Source organism: Humulus lupulus, chromosome 8, assembly GCF_963169125.1.
Source record: "Humulus lupulus chromosome 8, drHumLupu1.1, whole genome shotgun sequence".
Classification (NCBI taxonomy): Eukaryota; Viridiplantae; Streptophyta; class Magnoliopsida; order Rosales; family Cannabaceae; genus Humulus; species Humulus lupulus.
The window spans coordinates 28766635-28786113 of NC_084800.1; the positions used below are offsets into that span (position 1 = coordinate 28766635).

Consider the following 19479-nt stretch of genomic DNA (forward strand, 5'->3'; position numbering starts at 1 on the left):
AGAGCTAGTTATCCTTTCCTACTGAAAGGGAGGGATAACTTGTTTATTTATTACACTAAGAGTAAAGTTTTTTCACTTATTCAGATCACAGGCCGCAAAAGGATTGGAGGCAAACCCAAGCAGCTTGTCTGACCCAATTGTGAAGACAGGTACTGAAGATGGTTCAGTGGCTTATAGCACAGAGGATGTTGCTCATCGATGAGTTGTGGAGGCACTTTTATGGTTCCATTATAGAATGTAGAAAGTAGCACAGAATATCGCAGCTCACTCTTCCCCTTTCATCACCGCTCTGTGCATGCACGGTTTTAACCTATCATTGCTCCACACCTGAGAGATGAAATCATGGTCATCATCATTATTATCATGTCATGACACTTCCTTTGATCATAAACCATAAAGAACATTAGGTTTTACCTGAAAAGCATCTCCTGCCATGAATATGAAGGAGGAAGGAGAAGCATCAAAGGGAAGCCATTGGCCATCCTGAGTTTTAACCTCCAAGCCATTTACATGGTTCTGATGAATTATGGTGGTTAGATTCATGTCAATAGTGCTCCGGAAGTGCCATCATATGGGGGTTTTGTTGTTACTTGTGGAGTCAGAACATAATCAGTAGAACCAATGCGAGACTCGCAGTTTTTAACGTCTACGCCATAGTGTTCGAATATCATTCTAGTCACCATTTGATCTAGTCCCACCACCATATTTGCATACATGCACTTTCACTATTATCATCAATATTATACGTAAATGAATTATGTATGGTATTGGTAATATTATACTATTTAATGAAGGATAGATACATGATATGTATGTAATGTACCTCAAGTGGTTGTTTCCATTGGGCCAAAAGAGTTTGGTAAAGTTGAGAGTCTATTGTGGATTGATGATTATCAATCCCAAAACCTTTATGAACAGAATAAGGGGAGTGGTAGCCACGAAAAGGCTTGTTATATGTATTTTGAGCTTTGATTTCTTTTGGGAAATCAAACAAGTTGTCTAGAGTCCCAAACAAGGTGCTACGAAGCTCATTGTAAGGTTGGTCGGAGTGGGGCACCAGTGTGGCCATGGTGAAACAACCGTAGTCTTCCAAGGCATGGCATACGGCTTCGCGTGCTGACACACATGAAGCTGTGCCAGCCTTTAGTTGCTCCTTTGACAAATCTATCACAGGAATCTTCTTTTCATCCATAAATAATCTCTTCTTCTTATTCTCCTTTGATTCAATTATTTGTGATCTATACTATATACACCACTGATTACTGAACTCTATATATTAAATGTGTAGAGTTATGTTCAGACTACCAGCCTGCCAAGCCAAGTATCATAAATCAATTGACTATTGTAGTCACCGAAATTGACCATCCATCCTAGGATTGAACATTTGATCGAGAAAACCCACAAACTTGCCCGACCTGCAATTTGAATACCCGAATTTTTGCAAAACCTGTCCAATTCGGGTGAAATCCGATCCGAACCTGACATGGTTCGGGTCAGGTTCAGGTTTTGAAATTAAGGGCACATAGGTTCGAGTGTAACCCGAACATGAACATAATTAAAAAAACTTACCAAGGCTCAATTTGAAAAAAAATCAACATTACCAAACTAACAACAAAGTTAAAAAAAATGAGAAAAGTAAAAAAAAAAATTAAAAAGTGTAAAAAAAAAGGGTATTTTTAAAAAAAATTTACCAAGGCCCATTTTAGGCCCAAAGCCCATTTCTTGACCAATCCCACCTGAAACTCGACCAAACCCGATACTCGAAATCACCCCAAAATCCAAAAATTTTTGGACCAGATTCAGTACCACTTTTCTCTACCTGAAACCCACAAAATCCGAACTCGATGCACCTGAAACCCGAAAACCCGACTCGTGTGCACCCCTAATCCATCCTTATGATATTTAAAAGCTAATATTATTATACAATGTACAGAAAATATTCAACTTCACTTATTTAAAAAAGAAAAAATTGACAAGAGACAAATGAAACTTATTTATTATTGTCAATCTTGTTATAGTTAACCAATATTTTTGTGTGGCTCAAAACTTCAAACTTTGATTAAAAAGTCATCAAAATTATATATATTTATCTTAATTTCTTGTATGAAGAAAATTTGTACTTCTAGTTGAAAAAATTTGTTTGCCTTTACTTTATATATATTTTACTCAAATGTTATTTTATCAAAATAAATTGCGTTATCAATGACTTAAACAAATTATTATTATTATGAAATCGGGGCTACAATTTTTTCAATAGCTTAGGACATTTCTAATAGATGCTCTTCTTTATCATTTATAATATCTCATCAAAACACTACTTCATCTATTTTACCTCTAACTTTTACATTTCATCATACATGAGTTTCTTTATTTTTTCTCAATATCATTTAAATATTATTTTTTCATTTTAAATTTTTTCTCTCATTATCAATAATATATTTATATCTTTTAATATTTATGATATTTATCCATATATAATATCAAAATATAATTATATTTTATTTTAAATTATTCCAAAATAAAATAAAATTTAAATTAATACAAAATTTAAAAACAATTCTCAATATAATAATTATAACAAAATATAAAAAGATGACATGTATATAAGTTTTAAAAAATTTACTAAAACCATATAATACTATTCATAATATCAAACATATATATTTATATATACTAGATACAAGCAACATACAATGCACATTTGCTTAGTTTTATTTATAGAATTTATTAATAATTTTTATTAAATTTGTATCATTGTCATATAAATTTCAAATAAATAAACAATATTATGACATAAACATATTAGATGAAAAATTAAACAAAACCATTGTTTATAATTTTTTTAAAATATACATATATATAATATGATAACACTTTTAAACATAAATGATAATTTTTATAATAAAATTTTAAAATATGTATTATATATTATTATTATAATTATATTTTATAATATTTAAATTTATTTTAATATAATTAGTAAAAAATTAGGATTATTTTATCATAATAAAATGTTATAACATTTAAATCTATATTAATATAATTGTTAAATATCTAGTCTTGTATTATATATTATTATAATAATGATTTTTTATAACATTTAAATTTGAATTTATATTAATATAATTAATAAATATCTATTTTTTAGTTAGTTTTAAATGTATAATAATAATATTTGAATTTATATTAATATAATTAATAAATATTTATTATTAGTTAGTTTTAACTAAACAAATTGTTAAAACTAATAATTTTCATTATTTACACAATTTTTATATAAAAGAAATAAAGAGAGAAAAATTAATAAAATATTTATAAAGTAGTGAATAGTGTATTGAGCTAAAAACATTTCAGAGTGGCTCATTTGATCGAGAGTCATTTTGACTCTTTTGAGCTATAATTTTATAACATAGTTATTTTAAATGAGCCATTGGGATTGCTAGCTTACCGAGTGTGTTGCCATTTAAATGGGTTATATCGTATTTTTCAATCGATGACAGAAAAAAGGATAACTTGAAAAATACTCAGTTTTAGGATTAGTTAACTAAAAATAGCTACTAATAATATTTAATTGAATATTACCCACTTTTTTAAGGACATTTCTCATATTATCCTTAAAACACTACTAGAAGTCCAATGTAAAAATTTCAATATTTGCCTCTGTCGTGTCATTTACTTCTATCTTTAAATAATATTCCACTGTCAGTTCCACTGGACCACTGTATAATAGGTAGAGTCATTAATAGTTTGGGTATTAATCTAAGAGTTTTAAAAAGTGGGTAAAAATTAAAGAGGTTAACTTAAATTGGGTACTAGGTGTAATTTTCACCAGAAAAAAATAGGGAAAATTACACAGTACACGGTAAGTTTTAAAGAAAATTGATATATACGGTTTATATTAAAAATACGGTTTTTAATATCAAATATACGGATATTTTATATCCCTTTATTCGGTGAAAATCAGACTCACCTCTCTCCTTCATTATCAGTCCCCTCAACTTTTCTTTTCTTTTTTCTTTAGATTTGCACCATTTTTACTCCTCATTCTCACAGATTTTTTTAAAAAATTATTTTGTGCTGAAAAGATTTAGTAGGAAAATTGAACGGTCATTAGCGACCTCTCCCGTCATTGCTACACTGTGCGAGTTGACTGGAGCTTCAATGGCAGCAAAAATGTTAATGGCTACGACGCCTCTATCTTTTTCTTCTTCGTCTCCTCCTTTCACTTTTCACCATCACCACCAGGTAAATAAAATTCTTTTTCAGTCTTTTTCTTTGATCTCTCTCCTCTGAATCCTAGCGTTTATACCCACACCTATCAGCTTTTTTTATATATATATATAATGTTTCTTTTCTCTTTCTCCAATTTGGTTGCCTTGAAAATGTAGAAAACTGAGGAACTTGTTTAATGGGTTTGAAATTTCTGTGATTGTTATCAAAAATTGGAATCTTGGAATTTCCATTGGCTCATTTGATTTAAACAGTCAAAGAGATTACTAGGTTCTATAATACTAAAAAAATTGTGAGATTTAAAAAAAAAAAGATGACAAGGAATAATAACTGGATTAAAAAAAAAATTATTTTAATTATGAATTACAACCTCGGCTGGAAAAAGTTTGGAGTTTTACTGCATAAAGATGAATTTGTTTTGAACTTGTTGAAGTGTTGTTGGTTATCAATAACCCTTTATTTTACACTGTTTTGCTCAACAGGTGGGGGTTGGAAATGGGTCAAATTATGTCTCCAAAAGTGTTGAGGATGAATGTTTGTGTAGTAGTAGTAGTGGTAGTAGCAAACATAATACTATGAATTATGTTGTCTGTAAAAGCATGTTACAAACCTATGTATTATGCTGTCTGAAGCATGTTACATGTTTGTAACATGTAAATTCATAGTTGTCGTTGTCTGTAAAAACTTGTTACAGGTTCGTAACATGTAAATTCATCGTTGCTGTAAAAGCTTGTTACAGGTTTGTAACATGTAAGTTCTCTATCATGTTTTTTTTTTTTTGTTTAAGTTGCAAGATAATGGTTTTGTTCTATACATACCAGGTTATATTTGTTTAGATGTTGTTAACTTGTGTTATGTTTTTGTAAAGATATGTTATATGTTGTTAATGTCTTGGTCTGATTTTAAATTACTTATATATTAATAAATATTTACAATAAAATAGAGAAATTATGAGAAAGATGATTATAATAGTCTAACATTTTATTTTATAAAAAGATTTCCTGTTTTACAATTGATATCATGTTAAGATTTGTCTATGATTCTGTGGAGATCTATGACAAAATATATGATTTTGATAGATTGTTTTAGTGAGTTTCGAAAGTTCTAAACTAATTATCTACTCTAGATGCAAGATATACCAAGAACAAAATAGAAGAACAAGATAACTTACCACAAAATAGATGTTTTAATTTTGTCGTGAAGTTGTTTTTGTAGACACATCATTTTGGAAATTTCGCAATACGTTGTAGTAGAAAAATTCTGATTTTGCCCAGACTTCACAAATTTGTAAGCTCTTGAATTAGTTTTTTATTTTTTATGTTTTTTCAGATGCTTTTGTAGATTTTTGTAACAAGGATGAAGACATGTTATAAGAATGGACAGGGTTGTAATAGGTTAGGTTTGTGGGTTAGAGGTTACCGTATACATGATATTGGGTTTTGGGCTTGTGGGCTTCAGATTTACTGTATATTTGTAAGGAAATTGAAATACCGTAAATTTCAAATTTTGTTTGTTATTTACCGTATATATGAAAATTTCCCAAAAAAATAGCATTGGTAATGGGCCAAAATGGGCATGGGCCTCAGGCCCATATAATATTGACCCAAGTAATGAAAACCCAGAAGCCCAACTAACTTAATTCGCAAAGGAAGAAACAAATACAAAACCCTAGCCGTGCCCTCGACACCTCAATCACAGCCGTCGATCTGAGAGGGTTAGGGTTTATATATATAAAGACCTCACTCCTTATTCTTGAGCCGCTCTCTCTCCTTCTCTTTCTTTCTGTGTCTCTCTACCTCTCTCGTGCTGCTTCAGCTATGGTAAGTAGTCCTAAACCCGAACTTCAAATGCATTTCAGTCTATTACTCATTTAACTGAAAACAATCAGATGGTAATTGTGATTCTTGGTTATGATTCTGCTTCTTGTTTTGTTATGTCACTATTCATTAGCTACTCAGTGATTGTCTGAATTTTTCTTCATTCTTATTCTGTAGTTGTGCCTAACTGTTTGGTTTCTGATTTTTTTGGTTCCCTAGAAGATTCCTTATTCCGTAGATGTGTGGCTATGTGCTTAGTTTCTAACCTCCGAATAAGTTGTGTTTTGTATTCATTTGTGATGTTTGCTATCTTTTTTATGTTGTGATCTGGGTTTTATACTGTTGTTAAAATGAAGAAAATTCTAGGTTTTGGGGTTGCATCTGGATAAAGGGAGAAAATCTAGTGTCGTGGTGTTTTAGGTTAAATTTATTCTACTGTGATTAGAACATTGTTATGTGAAGAAATGTTTGATGAGATCTTACGTTTTCTTATCTATGTTGGCCGTTCCGATTGGATTTTGGTATTTTATGTCGTTTTTTGCAGCTAGGTTATTTGCTTTGTGAGCCCTTTACTCTATTTAAGACTACTATCTGCTTACATTTATTTGACTCTCATTTCAGGCCTTCGTCAAAGCACAAAAATCCAAGGCCTACTTTAAGCGGTTTCAGGTCAAGTTTAAGAGAAGGAGAGGTATTAACTCGTTTTTTCATAACTACAGTATTTTTTTATTCAATTGATTTCTTATTTTTTTAGCACTGTTTTAAAATTATTTGCAGAGGGCAAGACTGATTACCGTGCTAGGATTAGGTTGATTAATCAGGACAAGAACAAGTACAACACCCCGAAGTACCGTTTTGTCGTCAGATTTGTATCCTTTATTTGCACCCTGTTTTTTTTTTTTTGAACTCTTGTTCTCTCACTAAATGTACTGGTTTTTTTTTAACTTAGCTAATCTTTTGATGAAGATCTAATCATTTACTGCTGAATCAGCTCGGGATATCAATTCTACCTTGCTGTTTAATTTTTTTTAAAGATGTATTGAGATATAACATTTATTGTGTCTGTGTCTATGTTCAATCCTTTACTCTTTTATTAGACCAACAAAGACATCATTGCCCAGGTTGTGTCTGCCAGCATTGCTGGTGACCATGTTTTGGCTGCCGCATATTCCCATGAGCTCCCTCATTATGGGCTTGATGTAGGTCTTACAAACTACGCTGCAGGTAATTGTTTGTTTGTAGTTTTTTCTTGATGATTTTTGGGCTTAATATGTGTTTTGTAACTGTTTTATCTTTCTGTATCAGCTTACTGTACTGGACTTCTTTTGGCTCGCCGGGTCCTGAAAATGCTTGAGATGGATGATGAGTATGAAGGAAATGTTGAGGTAATTGATTTTTGTTTTGTGGTTTTTTTTTCTGTGTTTCCATGTATCTTTATTTTCTTGTTCTGTATTTTAATGTTTGCTTATGTTACCAGGCTACTGGAGAGGATTACTCTGTAGAACCTGCAGAGACCAGGAGGCCATTCCGTGCTCTTCTAGATGTTGGTCTTATCAGGACAACCACTGGAAACCGTGTTTTTGGTGCCCTTAAGGTATCTTTTTTTTTCTTTTTTAATTTTGTTTGGTGCCAGATTTTTTTAACTGTTTCAAATTTTTTGTTATGATTGTATTCAGTCTAATTTCTTCCTTTCACTTTGTTTAAATTGTAGGGTGCTTTGGATGGTGGTTTGGATATCCCTCACAGTGACAAGAGATTTGCTGGCTTTTCAAAAGACAGCAAGCAGCTTGATGCCGAGGTTCACCGCAAGTATATCTATGGTGGCCACATCGCAGATTACATGAGGGTATGTTGGGAGAATTTGATGAAAGTTGCTTTTTATGATCAAAGCGCTCTGCCAACTTTCATTTCGTCCAATGTTGAATTATTGTGCTTGTTTTTATAGACTCTAATGGAAGATGAGCCTGAGAAATACCAGTCTCACTTCTCACTATACATCAAGAAAGGTATTGAGGCTGATAATATCGAGGAGCTGTGCAAGAAAGTGCATGCCGCTATCCGTGCTGATCCTATAATTAAGAAGGTTGAAAAGCAGCCTCCTAAGGAGCACAAGAGGTTAGAAGATCTTTTTTGTGTGGTGACAATTGTTTATCTATTTATTGGTTCAAGTATTTAAAAACTTAATCTGGCAATTGTTTTGGACGACAGATACAATCTTAAAAAGCTTACTTATGAGGAGAGGAAGGCCAAGCTTGTTGCGAGATTGAATGCCTTCAACTCAGCTGCAGATGCTGATGAGGACGATGATGACGAGTGAATGTCTTGAGTTTCTTAATTTTGTTTATGCCTTTTTCTGTTAGGACCATTGCTTGCATTGTGCAAGCTAAGATTAAGTTTTTGAGGTTTTGGATAATTTTTGTTGTTTGGAGATGCCAGCTAGAAATGCAAAATCTAAAGTTGAGACTTTATGTTCGTTCTCCTTAAATACTACAAGTGCAACCGCTTCAAGTGTTCACTTTTATATATTTTTGTTGTCAGAATATTTTTATAAAATTTTAGTTTTTAAATTTATTACTTAATTCATACTTTGACATCCCATTTTAGTTGTCTTTTGTTTTTAACTATCCCATATAATTGATTTGTTTTTTTTTTTAAATAAACAGCCCAATGTTAGCCATACAATGTTCTCGTGGAGACTTGTAATTCATTCGATGCTAGAGAGTAGGATTAAATTTACCACTTTTGAGAACTTTCTCTTATTAAATACAAATGTTTTCAAGTTTGATTAATCTGATTTTTGGAATTAAGCAAATCCTTTTCATACACGAGTTAATAACGTGCAACAATTTTTATTTGCCTTGGAACAATATCAGCCGAGTATGGTTTCTATTATACATTTTATTGGAAGGTGCGGGTCCACTTATTACAATCTTATCTTATAGTAGCCAGTAGAAATCGTTTGACTATAGCAAACCTTTCAACGCTATCCACATAATTGATTTCCCCAACTTCGCTGCAATGGCACTTTAGTAGAGAAAAATGGCTCATTCACATAAGCCCAACGACCCCTTCACAGTAGGCTGAGAGTCATGGCACATTCACTATCTGCAGCAGCGGCGGCGACGGCGTCTACTACAACAACACCCTTCTCCACCACATCCCACAAGAAGAGCCATTTTCCTTGTGTAAAGCTTAAGCTTCTCAGAAGCAGAGTCAGGGCATCGCATCAAGTTTCAAATGATGAAAAGAGCCTCAACCGAAGGTTAGCCTCCTCATTTGTTATGAATTGGTTCATACATTATGAAATACAATGCCATTGCCATTGCCATTGCCATTGCGTTATGAAAACTTAGATCTTAGTAATATTGATATCAAGTGTTGACAGGACACTGAGCTTGGGGTTGGGTTTGGGATTGGCTGGGGCAGCGCTTGGGCTGAATGGTGGTGAGTGGAGTGCAAGAGCAGCGGCTAGAAGGCCTCCACCCTCTCCCCAAGAAGAGAAAAAGGACCCCAATTTGAGTGGCGTTCAGGCTAAAGTAGTAGCTAGCAAAAAGAGGAAGGAAGCCATGAAGGAGGAAATGGCCAAGCTTAGGCAGAGAGGAAAGGCCGTCCAAGCAACTCCTGCTCAGACTCAGACTCAAGCTCAACCACCCTCTCAATCTGAATAGTTTTCCAATGGCCATACTCACTTCAAGTTTGTTGCTGTATCTATTTTTGTACTCTAATAAAACACCCATCTGAGGATATTATTCCTTTTCGTATTTTTTGCTTGAAAACGAAGTATAGTTCCAATAAAAACAAAGGAAACTATTTTTAGAAGAGAGGAGTTCCCTTAATATGATGGTATGCTGTGGATGTAAATTGCGACATAGCTACCAAACCATCACTTACCCAAGTTGGATTTTTTGGTTTGCCGAGAAAATAGAAAGGAAAAAAATTAAGACATTAGAGTACATAATGTTGAACCAATCACCATTAAATGCTTATTCGGTAAATAAAAAATAAAATCGTTTTTTTATACGCAATTTGTATAAAGTTGTAGTTTCTGGTTTTCCGAAAACAAATATATAAATGACCGAAGAGCTTCATAGATTGGATAGCGATTTTAAAGGCCGAAATTCTTCACACTCGCCCCGACCCGATTTCTAGTACAAACAAACAATATTTAAGAGGGTTAAAAGTTGTTATTCAAGTTCGGATTTTTTTCGAACACAGAAAAACGAAGATGATGCCCAAATGTTCTGCTCCACCAAATGAAGCTACTAAACTCTTTCAGAGCTTAAATGGGCTTCAACAACTTGCTGAGAGGCGTTCTTTCAAGGTACCCAGAATTCACCAACTACACACGACCGAAATACAACAACTTTTCTAGACACCTTTTTCCAATTTGAGATGCTGATTCTTCATTTTATTTCCTTGCATAGTATTCTGTACATAATTTTATATTAATTTCCTGGAAATCCAATCATTTCAGTTGTTGGGTTCGTGTCTTTGCAATTGCAGGCATGGTTCTTAGACCAGTTTGGGGTACTCCATGACGGGAAGCAACCTTATCCGGGTGCCATTTCCACATGTATGTGTTTGTATTCATATGTTATTTTTGGCTTATGGGCAAGCCTTGTATTTTCTACTTGAGACTAGAGCTAGAAATATTCCCTCTTTGGCAATGCAGCTGTGCATGTTTCATGTTTGTGTAATTGTATTGCCTGTTGGTTAATTGATAGTAGAAAAGCTGGCTCATAGTGGCGCAAAAATGGTGATCATCAGTAATTCCTCCAGACGTTCTTCAGTAACCATGGAGAAAATGAAAAGTCTTGGCTTTGACCCTTCTCTATTTGCAGGAGCCATAACTAGTGGAGAACTAACACATCAGTGCCTGCAAAGGTGGGCAACTTTGTGTCAATATATATGCCGCCTATACCCTATTTTAACCGTTTTTGTTCAATATTTACTGTTTTCCCCTGATCTTTTATCGTACAAAGAAGTGGTATTATTATCAGTTGTTTTGTCTGTTTGGAAACTTTCCTTGAGTTGGATTTAAAGGTTGATTTTGCTGACTTCTCACTCATATTGGTACAAAAAATAGGAGAGATGATGCTTGGTTTGCAGCGCTTGGAAGATCTTGCATTCACATGACTTGGAGTGACCGGGGAGCTATTTCTCTTGAGGTATGCTTTTCTTGTTAGTGTTTCTTGGATAACTTTTTCCTGCTCAGTGAAACTTACAACCATATCGTCCATGTTTAAGATAGAGTAACTCAAGCTCCTTGTTAACAAGAAAGTTGGCCTAACTGTTGTTTTGCCGAATAAACTGTTTGCATTTTATGTAGTTGAACTTTTTTTTTCTTCTTCAATATGCATACAATGGAAAAAACTTCATTGCATTGTATTTGATTGGAGCATAGCTGGTTGCAGCCATCCCATTTACTGCGGCTGTGTAGTTCTGCGCCCCACCAAATGAATGCATCGATCTTGTCTGTTCCTTTTTCTTATGTTACTTTCTTCATTTTGTTCCTCCAACATATTTTGACTAGCTTACTGTGTAAATAAATGGCATTTTTATAACTGTTTGGAAATGATAATGAATGGTCTTAACATGTCAGAATCTCTTGTAGGGCTTAGACCTACAAGTCGTGGACAATGTTAAAGATGCTGAGTTCATCTTGGCCCATGGCACCGAAGCTTTGGGTCATCCTTCTGGTGTTGCATGTCCCATGAAACTTGAGGAACTTGAGAATATTTTGGAACATTGTGCTGCTAAAAAAATTCCTATGGTGGTGGCTAATCCAGATTTTGTAACTGTTGAGGCTAGAGCTTTGCGAGTAATGCCTGGTAATAATATACCTGGTTTCTCTTTCAACTCTACTAAGCATTTGGTATTGAGAATAACACACTGTTTCCCAAAATGCGTCTTTAGTTCTGGATTTTTATTTTGGTTTGTGCTTACCTGACATTAATAAAATTTCTTATTAGGGTCTCTTGCTGCAAAATATGAAGAACTAGGAGGTGAAGTGAAATGGATGGGCAAACCTGACAAGGTGATCCATTCGCATATTTCTTATAAATGTATTTTTGCTGTCACCATTAGCATTGATTTATTTCCTTGGTAAATGACCTCTTGGCTTTGCTCCATTATCAGAGCCAGTTAGATGTATATGCTCCTAAGGTTGTGCTGTGTTTGTTTATTTATCGGTTATTGTTTAAACCCTTTTGACACAGATAATCTACAAATCAGCAATGGCCATGGCTGGTGTAGATGCTGCAGATTCTATTGCAGTCGGTGATTCTCTCCACCATGACATCAAGGGTGCGAATGCTGCTGGAATCCAATCCGTTTTAATTACTTGTGGAATCCACGCAAATGAACTTGGACTAAATTGTTTCGGTGACATTGCCAACTCTTCTTCTGTGCAAGCTCTGGCTTCCAAATATGATGCTTATCCATCCTATGTGTCACCTGCTTTTAAATGGTAGACGGCCATGATACTTGGTAAGCACCTTGACATCAGGCTGGGTGGATAATGAAGAGAAGTGATGTATTTGCTGTATACAGTGTGTGTGACTAAGAAATAAGTATGACTATACTGAAATTGATTTGAAATTCCCAGGAGAAGAAGTTGTTTGTGTTTTTTTATTTAATAAGCTTTGTCTTTGATTTATTCAAGTTGAGAGTGTGGAGATGATTGTTAGTAGTGGTAAATTAGGAAGTTAGCTGTGTTAGAATAGAATAGTAGCGAAAAGGCATGCGGCCATCTTTTGCTTTGTTTGTTTTGTTTAGTAATGCCTACCTATTAATCTATTATTATCAAAAGAAAATTAAAAGAGACAAAGTAGTTGGAGACACGTCTTAACCAAATGGATATTTTTTCAAAACTTTTAATTTGTTTGTACTATATAAGCTACCCACCAAATATGTAACTACTAATATCATCAAATCATATCAGTTAATCAATTAATGTGTAATACCAGGAATCTATTTTAGTTGTTTAATTGTGTTATTATCTTCTTCTTAATAATGAAACGATATTAATAACAATAAACATGGGGTGTTGTTCTAAATTAAAGCTGAAGAGAAGCAATTTATGAAAGTAAAAGAGTGGAAACTTGACATAAGAAGAGATGCAAGTTAGTTAAATTTATTATACCTGAGTTTATCCTAATAACTACTACTAATAATACTAAATATAAAGATGCAAACTCAAAATTTCTAATAATACCAAGTGTCCTAATTTAAGGATCACTCGTGCATTTAAATATGTACATATATTTTTATTATCATTTATTTTATTTTATTTTATTTAAAAAAAAGAAGAAGAGTGAAGTAACAGAATGAAATTGAAAGGAATGAAAGCAGGAAAGGAAATAAATGAAATAAAAATAAAAATAAAAAGCAGTTTTGAGTGAAGAGAGAGAGAGAGAGAGAGTTAGGGGCATAAGCGTAGGAGGAAGGAATACAGTGTGGAGACAAACCCAGCTCTCAACTGAAATGGACGGAGCTCAACCTCCCCCAACGGACACCGTCATGTCCGACGCGGCGCATCCCGAACCGCAGCCCCAACCCCAACCCCACCCACCCATGGGTATGGACAGCATCCCCGCCACCCTCAGCCACGGTGGCAGATTCATCCAGTACAACATCTTCGGCAACATCTTCGAGGTAACCGCCAAGTACAAGCCCCCTATCATGCCCATCGGAAAGGGAGCTTACGGCATCGTCTGGTAATTTCACCCCCTTTGCCTTTTATATAAAAATTTGCTGCTTTAAAGATGAAAGATCAAATATTTATTCATCAATTGAAACCATGATGGTGATTGATGTTCTTTCTTCTTGTTATATTCATTAGCTCCGCTTTGAATTCGGAAACGAACGAGCACGTCGCCATCAAGAAGATAGCAAATGCTTTCGATAACAAGATCGACGCCAAGAGGACTCTCCGTGAGATCAAGCTGCTTCGTCACATGGACCACGAAAACGTTTGTGCCCCCATTTCTTTCTCTTTCTCTTTCTCAATGCAATGTAGTCCGAAGGTGGTCGCTTTAACCTTTAGAATGGGATTTTGCCCTCTTCTCTTGTTTTTGGTGATGCAGGTTGTTGCAATTAGGGATATTATACCACCCCCTCAAAAGGAGGTCTTTAATGATGTCTACATTGCTTATGAGCTAATGGACACTGACCTCCATCAGATTATTCGTTCCAATCAAACCTTGTCGGAGGAGCACTGTCAGGTTCCATTTCGTTTCGTTTTATTATTATTGTATAATCTTTCTATTTTATGAATATCAAGTTTACTAGCTCGCCAATTTCATTGATTTTGTTTTGTTGTTACTGTAACTGGTCATGAAAATTGACTCAAATTCTGCCCATCAATAATGACTATGACCCAGTGGAATTCTTTCATTTCAGATGAGCTTCTTTTCCAAACTAAACAGTATTTTCCTTTTTTTTTTAAATGTTGGAACTTCCTCTCTGGCTACTCTAGCTTACTCTATCTACCATCCTTAACTCATTCATATCTGCTGCATTTTTATTTCTTTCTAAATTTCCTTTTGCAGTATTTCCTATATCAGATTCTCCGTGGATTGAAGTACATACATTCTGCCAATGTTCTGCACAGAGACTTGAAACCTAGCAATCTTCTACTAAATGCCAATTGTGACTTGAAAATCTGTGATTTTGGGCTAGCTCGTGTCACCTCAGAAACTGATTTTATGACAGAATATGTAGTTACGAGATGGTACCGCGCCCCAGAACTGTTGTTAAACTCGGCTGATTACACTGCAGCAATTGATGTGTGGTCCGTAGGTTGTATTTTTATGGAATTGATGGACCGAAAGCCACTTTTCCCTGGCAGAGATCATGTGAATCAGCTGAATTTGCTTATGGAGGTATTTTGTTTTTGCAAAATCATATACTCGCTTGTCAGCTTTATGAGATTTGTTTGGTATTTAAAATTTGAACTAAAGCTGAAAGATCTGTTAGTTTTTTCCTGCAAAAAGATGGAAGAATCGTATAAAATAAAATAAAACTTGAAGAATCAATGGTGCAAACTGTTGTTTTATATAAAAATAATGATAAAAAGAATCCCATAAGATTGTGTTCATATAGGATAACCTTCTCTCTCTGATGTTGTATAACATTCCAGGAAAGATTTGTTAGTTTTTTCCTGCGAAAGATGGAGAAGTCGTATAAATGAAAATAAAACTTGAAGAATCAATGATGCAAACTGATGTTTTATATAAAAAATAAAAAAAGCCCCATAAGATTGTATTTTGTCTCTCGGTTGTTGTATAACATTCCAGGAATAGCACTCATTGATGTCGTATATTTATTTGCAAGATACGCTTCAGGTTCAGTGCCTTTATAATTTGGATAAGATGTATAAATGTTTACTGCTTACTGCTATCTGTGTAATTAACCTTGCAGCTTATTGGCACTCCATCAGAGGCTGAGTTGGGTTTTCTGAATGAAAATGCTAAGAGATACATCAGGCAAATGACTGTTCAACGTCGGCAGTCATTTACCGAAAAGTTTCCTCATGTCCATCCCGCAGCAATCGATCTTGTCGAAAAGATGCTAACATTTGATCCAAGACAAAGGATTACTGGTGAATGTCTCTTTTTATAGTCAAATCTGATTGTAAGATCAGGTTGTTCTTAGCTTCTATGATATTAAACCGATCCATTGTTTGGGATTTAATATTTTGAACGTGTTGCAGTGGAAGATGCTCTAGCTCATCCCTACCTAACATCTCTGCACGACATTAGTGATGAGCCAGTGTGCATGACTCCCTTCAACTTTGACTTCGAGCAGCGTGCGCTGACCGAGGAACAGATGAAGGCACTGATCTACCAAGAGGCCATGGCATTTAACCCGGAGTATCAGCAATAATGAAGATGAATGATTTCGTGCCTATTATTAGTTTATCATTACTTTGATTAGTGTGGTGGTGACTGGTCTCTCTTTAGTCTTTTCCAAGTGTTTGTTGATGATCGATTTCTTCATGTAAATATGTTCCATCCAAAACTGGGTGGTTATCATCATGCCAAAAATCAACTTCTCAACAGCGGTACTAATGGTATTTGTTTTTGCTAGTATCGGCTATTTCGCTCTTTGTTTCATTTGAGCTGCTACTGACTTAAGATTTTAAAGGACCCTTCATTCCTATGACAATTCTTCGATTGGAAAATGGCTAATGCATATTTTTGGTTTTAATACAATGTCTGCATTTTCAATTGCATGCCGAAATTTTCCTCACCTTGTTACTGATTTACAATTACATTTCAAAAACCAAACTCCCATATCCTTGGGTAAACTTTCATTTGAACCAATCATATCAAATTTCAATGTTAAGTAGCTCAGAAATGTCAAGAGAGGGGATGCAGTAAAAAAAGAACACTAAGAATGAAAGAAAGAGAAATAAATATTATCAAACGGGGAAAGCATGAATCTAAGAAACAATGGAATAATTTGTACACCCGAAAGGATATCATCGCCTATTTTAAGCAACACAAAATCTATTACAATGACTAGCTCTTTACACTCTCAAAGAATCTTGAAAGTGGTACAGGCCCTTCAACCTTGTCATCCTTACCACTGCCAGCGTGCTTGGTCTTTGATTTGTGCTTCTTTTCCTTCTTAGATCTCTTTGACCTCGACTTGGATCTTCTTGCTTCCTTCTCTTCTTCATCACTGCTAGAAGAATCCTCTGATGAGCTTGACGATGAACTAGATTCAGACGATCTTCTTCTTGAAGAATGCTACAGCAGTAGGACATTTCTTAGACTTGTATTATAGCATTAGAGATTTTTGCAGATAAAACATAAATGAATACCAAATAAATACACATAACTATAGAGAAGAGATGCTAGGAATGTGAGTTCAGATAATTTTTCCATGTGTTGTTTTTGTCATGCATTTAAGGAGCATGTTTGATACATTAATAGAATTTCCATTTAGAAATATTGGGATAATTTATACTATGCAACTCTCCCTCCCTCATATCCAATTCTTTTTTTCATAGACAATCATCAATTCATTCATCTTTTTTCTTTCTATTTTCTATTGTCATCTATTATGAGTGAGAGGAGCATTAATCAAGTGAGGCCTAGAAGTATAAGACAGGACATGTCAAACATGTTTGGAAACTATTTGGAGGTTCCAAATCGTGTTTCACTCTTGCCACTTAAGTCTCATTTATCAGAATTAATATATCAATGAAAATGGTACGAAGCTTTCTAATGAGTTTCATATAGCAGAAAATATAAAAAATAATTGAAGGAGAACTCGAACTTGTTCTTAAAGGGGGGAACTATCTAATCTTATTATCCTAATCAAACGAAAGAATTAGATATGCATGTGCTAATCTTTTCTTGCATAAAAGAAAAGATGTTCCACAACCAGAATCCATCTTTTCTTCCATAGGATTCACTTATCTCAGCATTCATTATTACAGTGTGATTGAGAAGCAAATGAAGATTGAATTTTGATCAAGAAAGGCATCGAAGAGATTATAACTGGGCAATGAGCACTTATAATGAGTAAACAATTGAAAAATAGGACAAGAAAATCACCTTTTTTCTTTTGCTGCTGCGCTTCTTTAGATCTTTCTCCTTCCTATCTAAAATGAAAGATACACAGAAAGAAATACATGAGATGAGATACAAGATAGTACTAATAAGTTGAAAAGAGAAAATGGAATGACTGACATGAAATGAAAGAGTACCTCTTTTGCGAGAAGAAGAAGAAGAAGAATGGTTTCGGCCTTGGGAGAGTTTGCGAGAGCGTTCGGCATCTAGTTGAGCTCGGTACTCTCTCATCATTCTATCGGTATCTTTCTCAAGCTCCCCCTTTCGCAGTTCATCTTCCTTTTGCTTCTTCTTGTACTCTTCCCAGGTAATGGTGTGAGACGTTTTAAGGCTGGCCAAACGAGCCGCATGCCACTCTGGTGAATGAAATGAACCATCCACCTGCGACTCTCCTCATCAGTTATGTCTTATATTATACATTCAATTCAACTCGATTCAAATCAAAACACTTACAAACACTAAGATCAAATTCCATACATACATACATAAAGAATCGAAAGAACACATATATGCATACAATGAAAATGGAATGGAAGGGTACAAACCATGCCATCCTCAACCTCGTCGGGTCCCGCAGATGTGGAACCTAACCTGGCTCTCTGCATAGCTTTGTAGGCTTGATTTTTCCCCATTTCAAGAACAATCAGCGATTCAGATTATACGCAGATAGACAAGAAGAAGACGAAGAAGAAGACCCAAATTATTAATTATTGGAATTGCAATCCAATTCGAAACTTCAACTCTCTCTTTTCTTATCTGTTATCCCTCCTAGCTTCGTTTCGATTCGATTTGGGATTTGGGTTGATTTGCTATGTCAAGACTACGACTAACCTCACCTTCATCACGTGTACGCTTCTTATTGGACCTTTCTTTCTCTCCTCCTAATGGGCCTATTAATGGTAGCATTTGCCACAACACAACATCCTTCGGCCGGAGATGGCCCATTTACACCCGCGGGCTTAAATTAAGCAAAAATAACACTTAAATTGACCTAATTGTCTATTATCTTTAGCTTAAATATATATATATTTATATATATATTTCAATTTTACGGTATGGAAATTTTTATATTTGTATACTTTTACGGTTGTCACACAAATTTTGTGTTTAGGCTGTTTTTTGTTATTTAGTTGTTCTGATACATATATATATATATATATATATATATTTTTTTTAAGTTTATTTCTGGTTAATGCAATAGGTTATTTTTAAATTATTTTCAAATTGTTTTTGTTATAACTGTATTTTTAAAACTTGGGTACATATATAAAAAAATTAGTTAATAGCAGTAAAAAAAAGTAAAAATGTATATATTTAAGAAAAAAGCTTTTATTATTTTAAAAAATTATAGTTTTTTTTTAAAAAAAATATTGTATGCATGCTTGATAAAGACTATATTTTTCAAATATAAAATATTAAACTATATCTTAAGTTTAAAATTTTTCTAAGACCGTCAAAATAAATTTTCAAAATAAAAATCCCTTTTTTATTGTATTTTTAGTACAAGAATTGTGTAATATAATTTATTTATGTTTTGTTTCTTTTATTTTTTTTATGCAAGGACACAAAATAAAATAGTAAGTTAATATGGAGCCGAAAGATAAAACTTGGTTGGATATGATATGGCATAGAGTGGATTCATGTGTTGAGTTGTGTTGTGTTCTCATTTTAAATGAATTGGATTGGAGTGGAAGAATATTTTGAGAAGCGTGACATTGAGACTTATTTACATAAATAACATATTCCATAGTTGAACATTCCTTCCCATGTTGTCGTCTCCTCTCCTCTCATCTATAATTAGATAATAATTAATATTTTTATATGTATATATACAATGTCTAAGTCTG

At 34.0% G+C, this 19479-nt stretch overlaps 5 protein-coding genes and 1 pseudogene across 5 annotated transcripts; 4 read left to right on the top strand and 2 right to left on the bottom strand.

Annotated features, from left to right (window-relative positions):
• Window positions 1–34: 34 nt before the first annotated feature.
• On the bottom strand, window positions 35–1192 carry LOC133795209 (probable 2-oxoglutarate-dependent dioxygenase AOP1.2; annotated as a pseudogene).
• Window positions 1193–5873: 4681 nt separating this feature from the next.
• LOC133796571 (large ribosomal subunit protein uL18) lies at window positions 5874–8515 on the top strand. Its single transcript, XM_062234146.1, has 9 exons — window positions 5874–6050; window positions 6669–6738; window positions 6825–6916; window positions 7145–7271; window positions 7353–7432; window positions 7525–7641; window positions 7759–7893; window positions 7993–8162; window positions 8256–8515. Exons 1-9 carry the CDS (start codon window positions 6048–6050, stop codon window positions 8362–8364), a joined length of 903 nt encoding a protein of 300 aa, XP_062090130.1. The 5' UTR covers window positions 5874–6047; the 3' UTR covers window positions 8365–8515.
• Window positions 8516–9038: 523 nt separating this feature from the next.
• On the top strand, window positions 9039–9808 carry LOC133796573 (uncharacterized). Its single transcript, XM_062234148.1, has 2 exons — window positions 9039–9309; window positions 9433–9808. The coding sequence occupies exons 1-2, from the start codon at window positions 9137–9139 to the stop codon at window positions 9713–9715; spliced, it is 456 nt and encodes a 151-aa protein (XP_062090132.1). The 5' UTR covers window positions 9039–9136; the 3' UTR covers window positions 9716–9808.
• A 142-nt stretch (window positions 9809–9950) lies between these two features.
• Window positions 9951–12809, top strand: LOC133796570 (uncharacterized). The gene is made up of 7 exons (XM_062234145.1): window positions 9951–10368; window positions 10551–10620; window positions 10772–10931; window positions 11134–11215; window positions 11662–11878; window positions 12020–12084; window positions 12266–12809. The coding sequence occupies exons 1-7, from the start codon at window positions 10273–10275 to the stop codon at window positions 12518–12520; spliced, it is 945 nt and encodes a 314-aa protein (XP_062090129.1). The 5' UTR covers window positions 9951–10272; the 3' UTR covers window positions 12521–12809.
• A 621-nt stretch (window positions 12810–13430) lies between these two features.
• Window positions 13431–16148, top strand: LOC133796569 (mitogen-activated protein kinase homolog MMK1). Its single transcript, XM_062234144.1, has 6 exons — window positions 13431–13765; window positions 13891–14020; window positions 14135–14272; window positions 14600–14932; window positions 15471–15651; window positions 15763–16148. The coding sequence occupies exons 1-6, from the start codon at window positions 13533–13535 to the stop codon at window positions 15933–15935; spliced, it is 1188 nt and encodes a 395-aa protein (XP_062090128.1). The 5' UTR covers window positions 13431–13532; the 3' UTR covers window positions 15936–16148.
• A 212-nt stretch (window positions 16149–16360) lies between these two features.
• On the bottom strand, window positions 16361–18454 carry LOC133796572 (uncharacterized). Its single transcript, XM_062234147.1, has 4 exons — window positions 18178–18454; window positions 17770–18013; window positions 17618–17664; window positions 16361–16804 (listed from the first exon to the last, which is right to left on the bottom strand). The coding sequence occupies exons 1-4, from the start codon at window positions 18262–18264 to the stop codon at window positions 16574–16576; spliced, it is 609 nt and encodes a 202-aa protein (XP_062090131.1). The 5' UTR covers window positions 18265–18454; the 3' UTR covers window positions 16361–16573.
• Window positions 18455–19479: the final 1025 nt, after the last annotated feature.

Bases quoted from the DNA above. Each gene is read 5' to 3' on its own strand.
- LOC133796571 (XM_062234146.1), top strand. The intron at 6,739-6,824 runs GTATTAACTCGT...AATTATTTGCAG, and splicing joins CAAGTTTAAGAGAAGGAGAG to AGGGCAAGACTGATTACCGT. The intron at 8,163-8,255 runs GTTAGAAGATCT...TTTGGACGACAG, and splicing joins CCTCCTAAGGAGCACAAGAG to ATACAATCTTAAAAAGCTTA.
- LOC133796573 (XM_062234148.1), top strand. From the start codon at position 9,137: ATGGCACATTCACTATCTGCAGCAGCGGCGGCGACGGCGTCTACTACA. The intron at 9,310-9,432 runs GTTAGCCTCCTC...AAGTGTTGACAG, and splicing joins GAAAAGAGCCTCAACCGAAG to GACACTGAGCTTGGGGTTGG.
- LOC133796570 (XM_062234145.1), top strand. From the start codon at position 10,273: ATGATGCCCAAATGTTCTGCTCCACCAAATGAAGCTACTAAACTCTTT. The intron at 10,932-11,133 runs GTGGGCAACTTT...TACAAAAAATAG, and splicing joins ACACATCAGTGCCTGCAAAG to GAGAGATGATGCTTGGTTTG. The intron at 11,216-11,661 runs GTATGCTTTTCT...AATCTCTTGTAG, and splicing joins GGGGAGCTATTTCTCTTGAG to GGCTTAGACCTACAAGTCGT.
- LOC133796569 (XM_062234144.1), top strand. From the start codon at position 13,533: ATGGACGGAGCTCAACCTCCCCCAACGGACACCGTCATGTCCGACGCG. The intron at 14,021-14,134 runs GTTTGTGCCCCC...TTGGTGATGCAG, and splicing joins GTCACATGGACCACGAAAAC to GTTGTTGCAATTAGGGATAT. The intron at 14,933-15,470 runs GTATTTTGTTTT...TTAACCTTGCAG, and splicing joins AGCTGAATTTGCTTATGGAG to CTTATTGGCACTCCATCAGA.
- LOC133796572 (XM_062234147.1), bottom strand. From the start codon at position 18,264: ATGGGGAAAAATCAAGCCTACAAAGCTATGCAGAGAGCCAGGTTAGGT. The intron at 18,014-18,177 runs GTTTGTACCCTT...GGAGAGTCGCAG, and splicing joins ACGAGGTTGAGGATGGCATG to GTGGATGGTTCATTTCATTC. The intron at 16,805-17,617 runs GTGATTTTCTTG...CTACTGCTGTAG, and splicing joins GCAGCAGCAAAAGAAAAAAG to CATTCTTCAAGAAGAAGATC.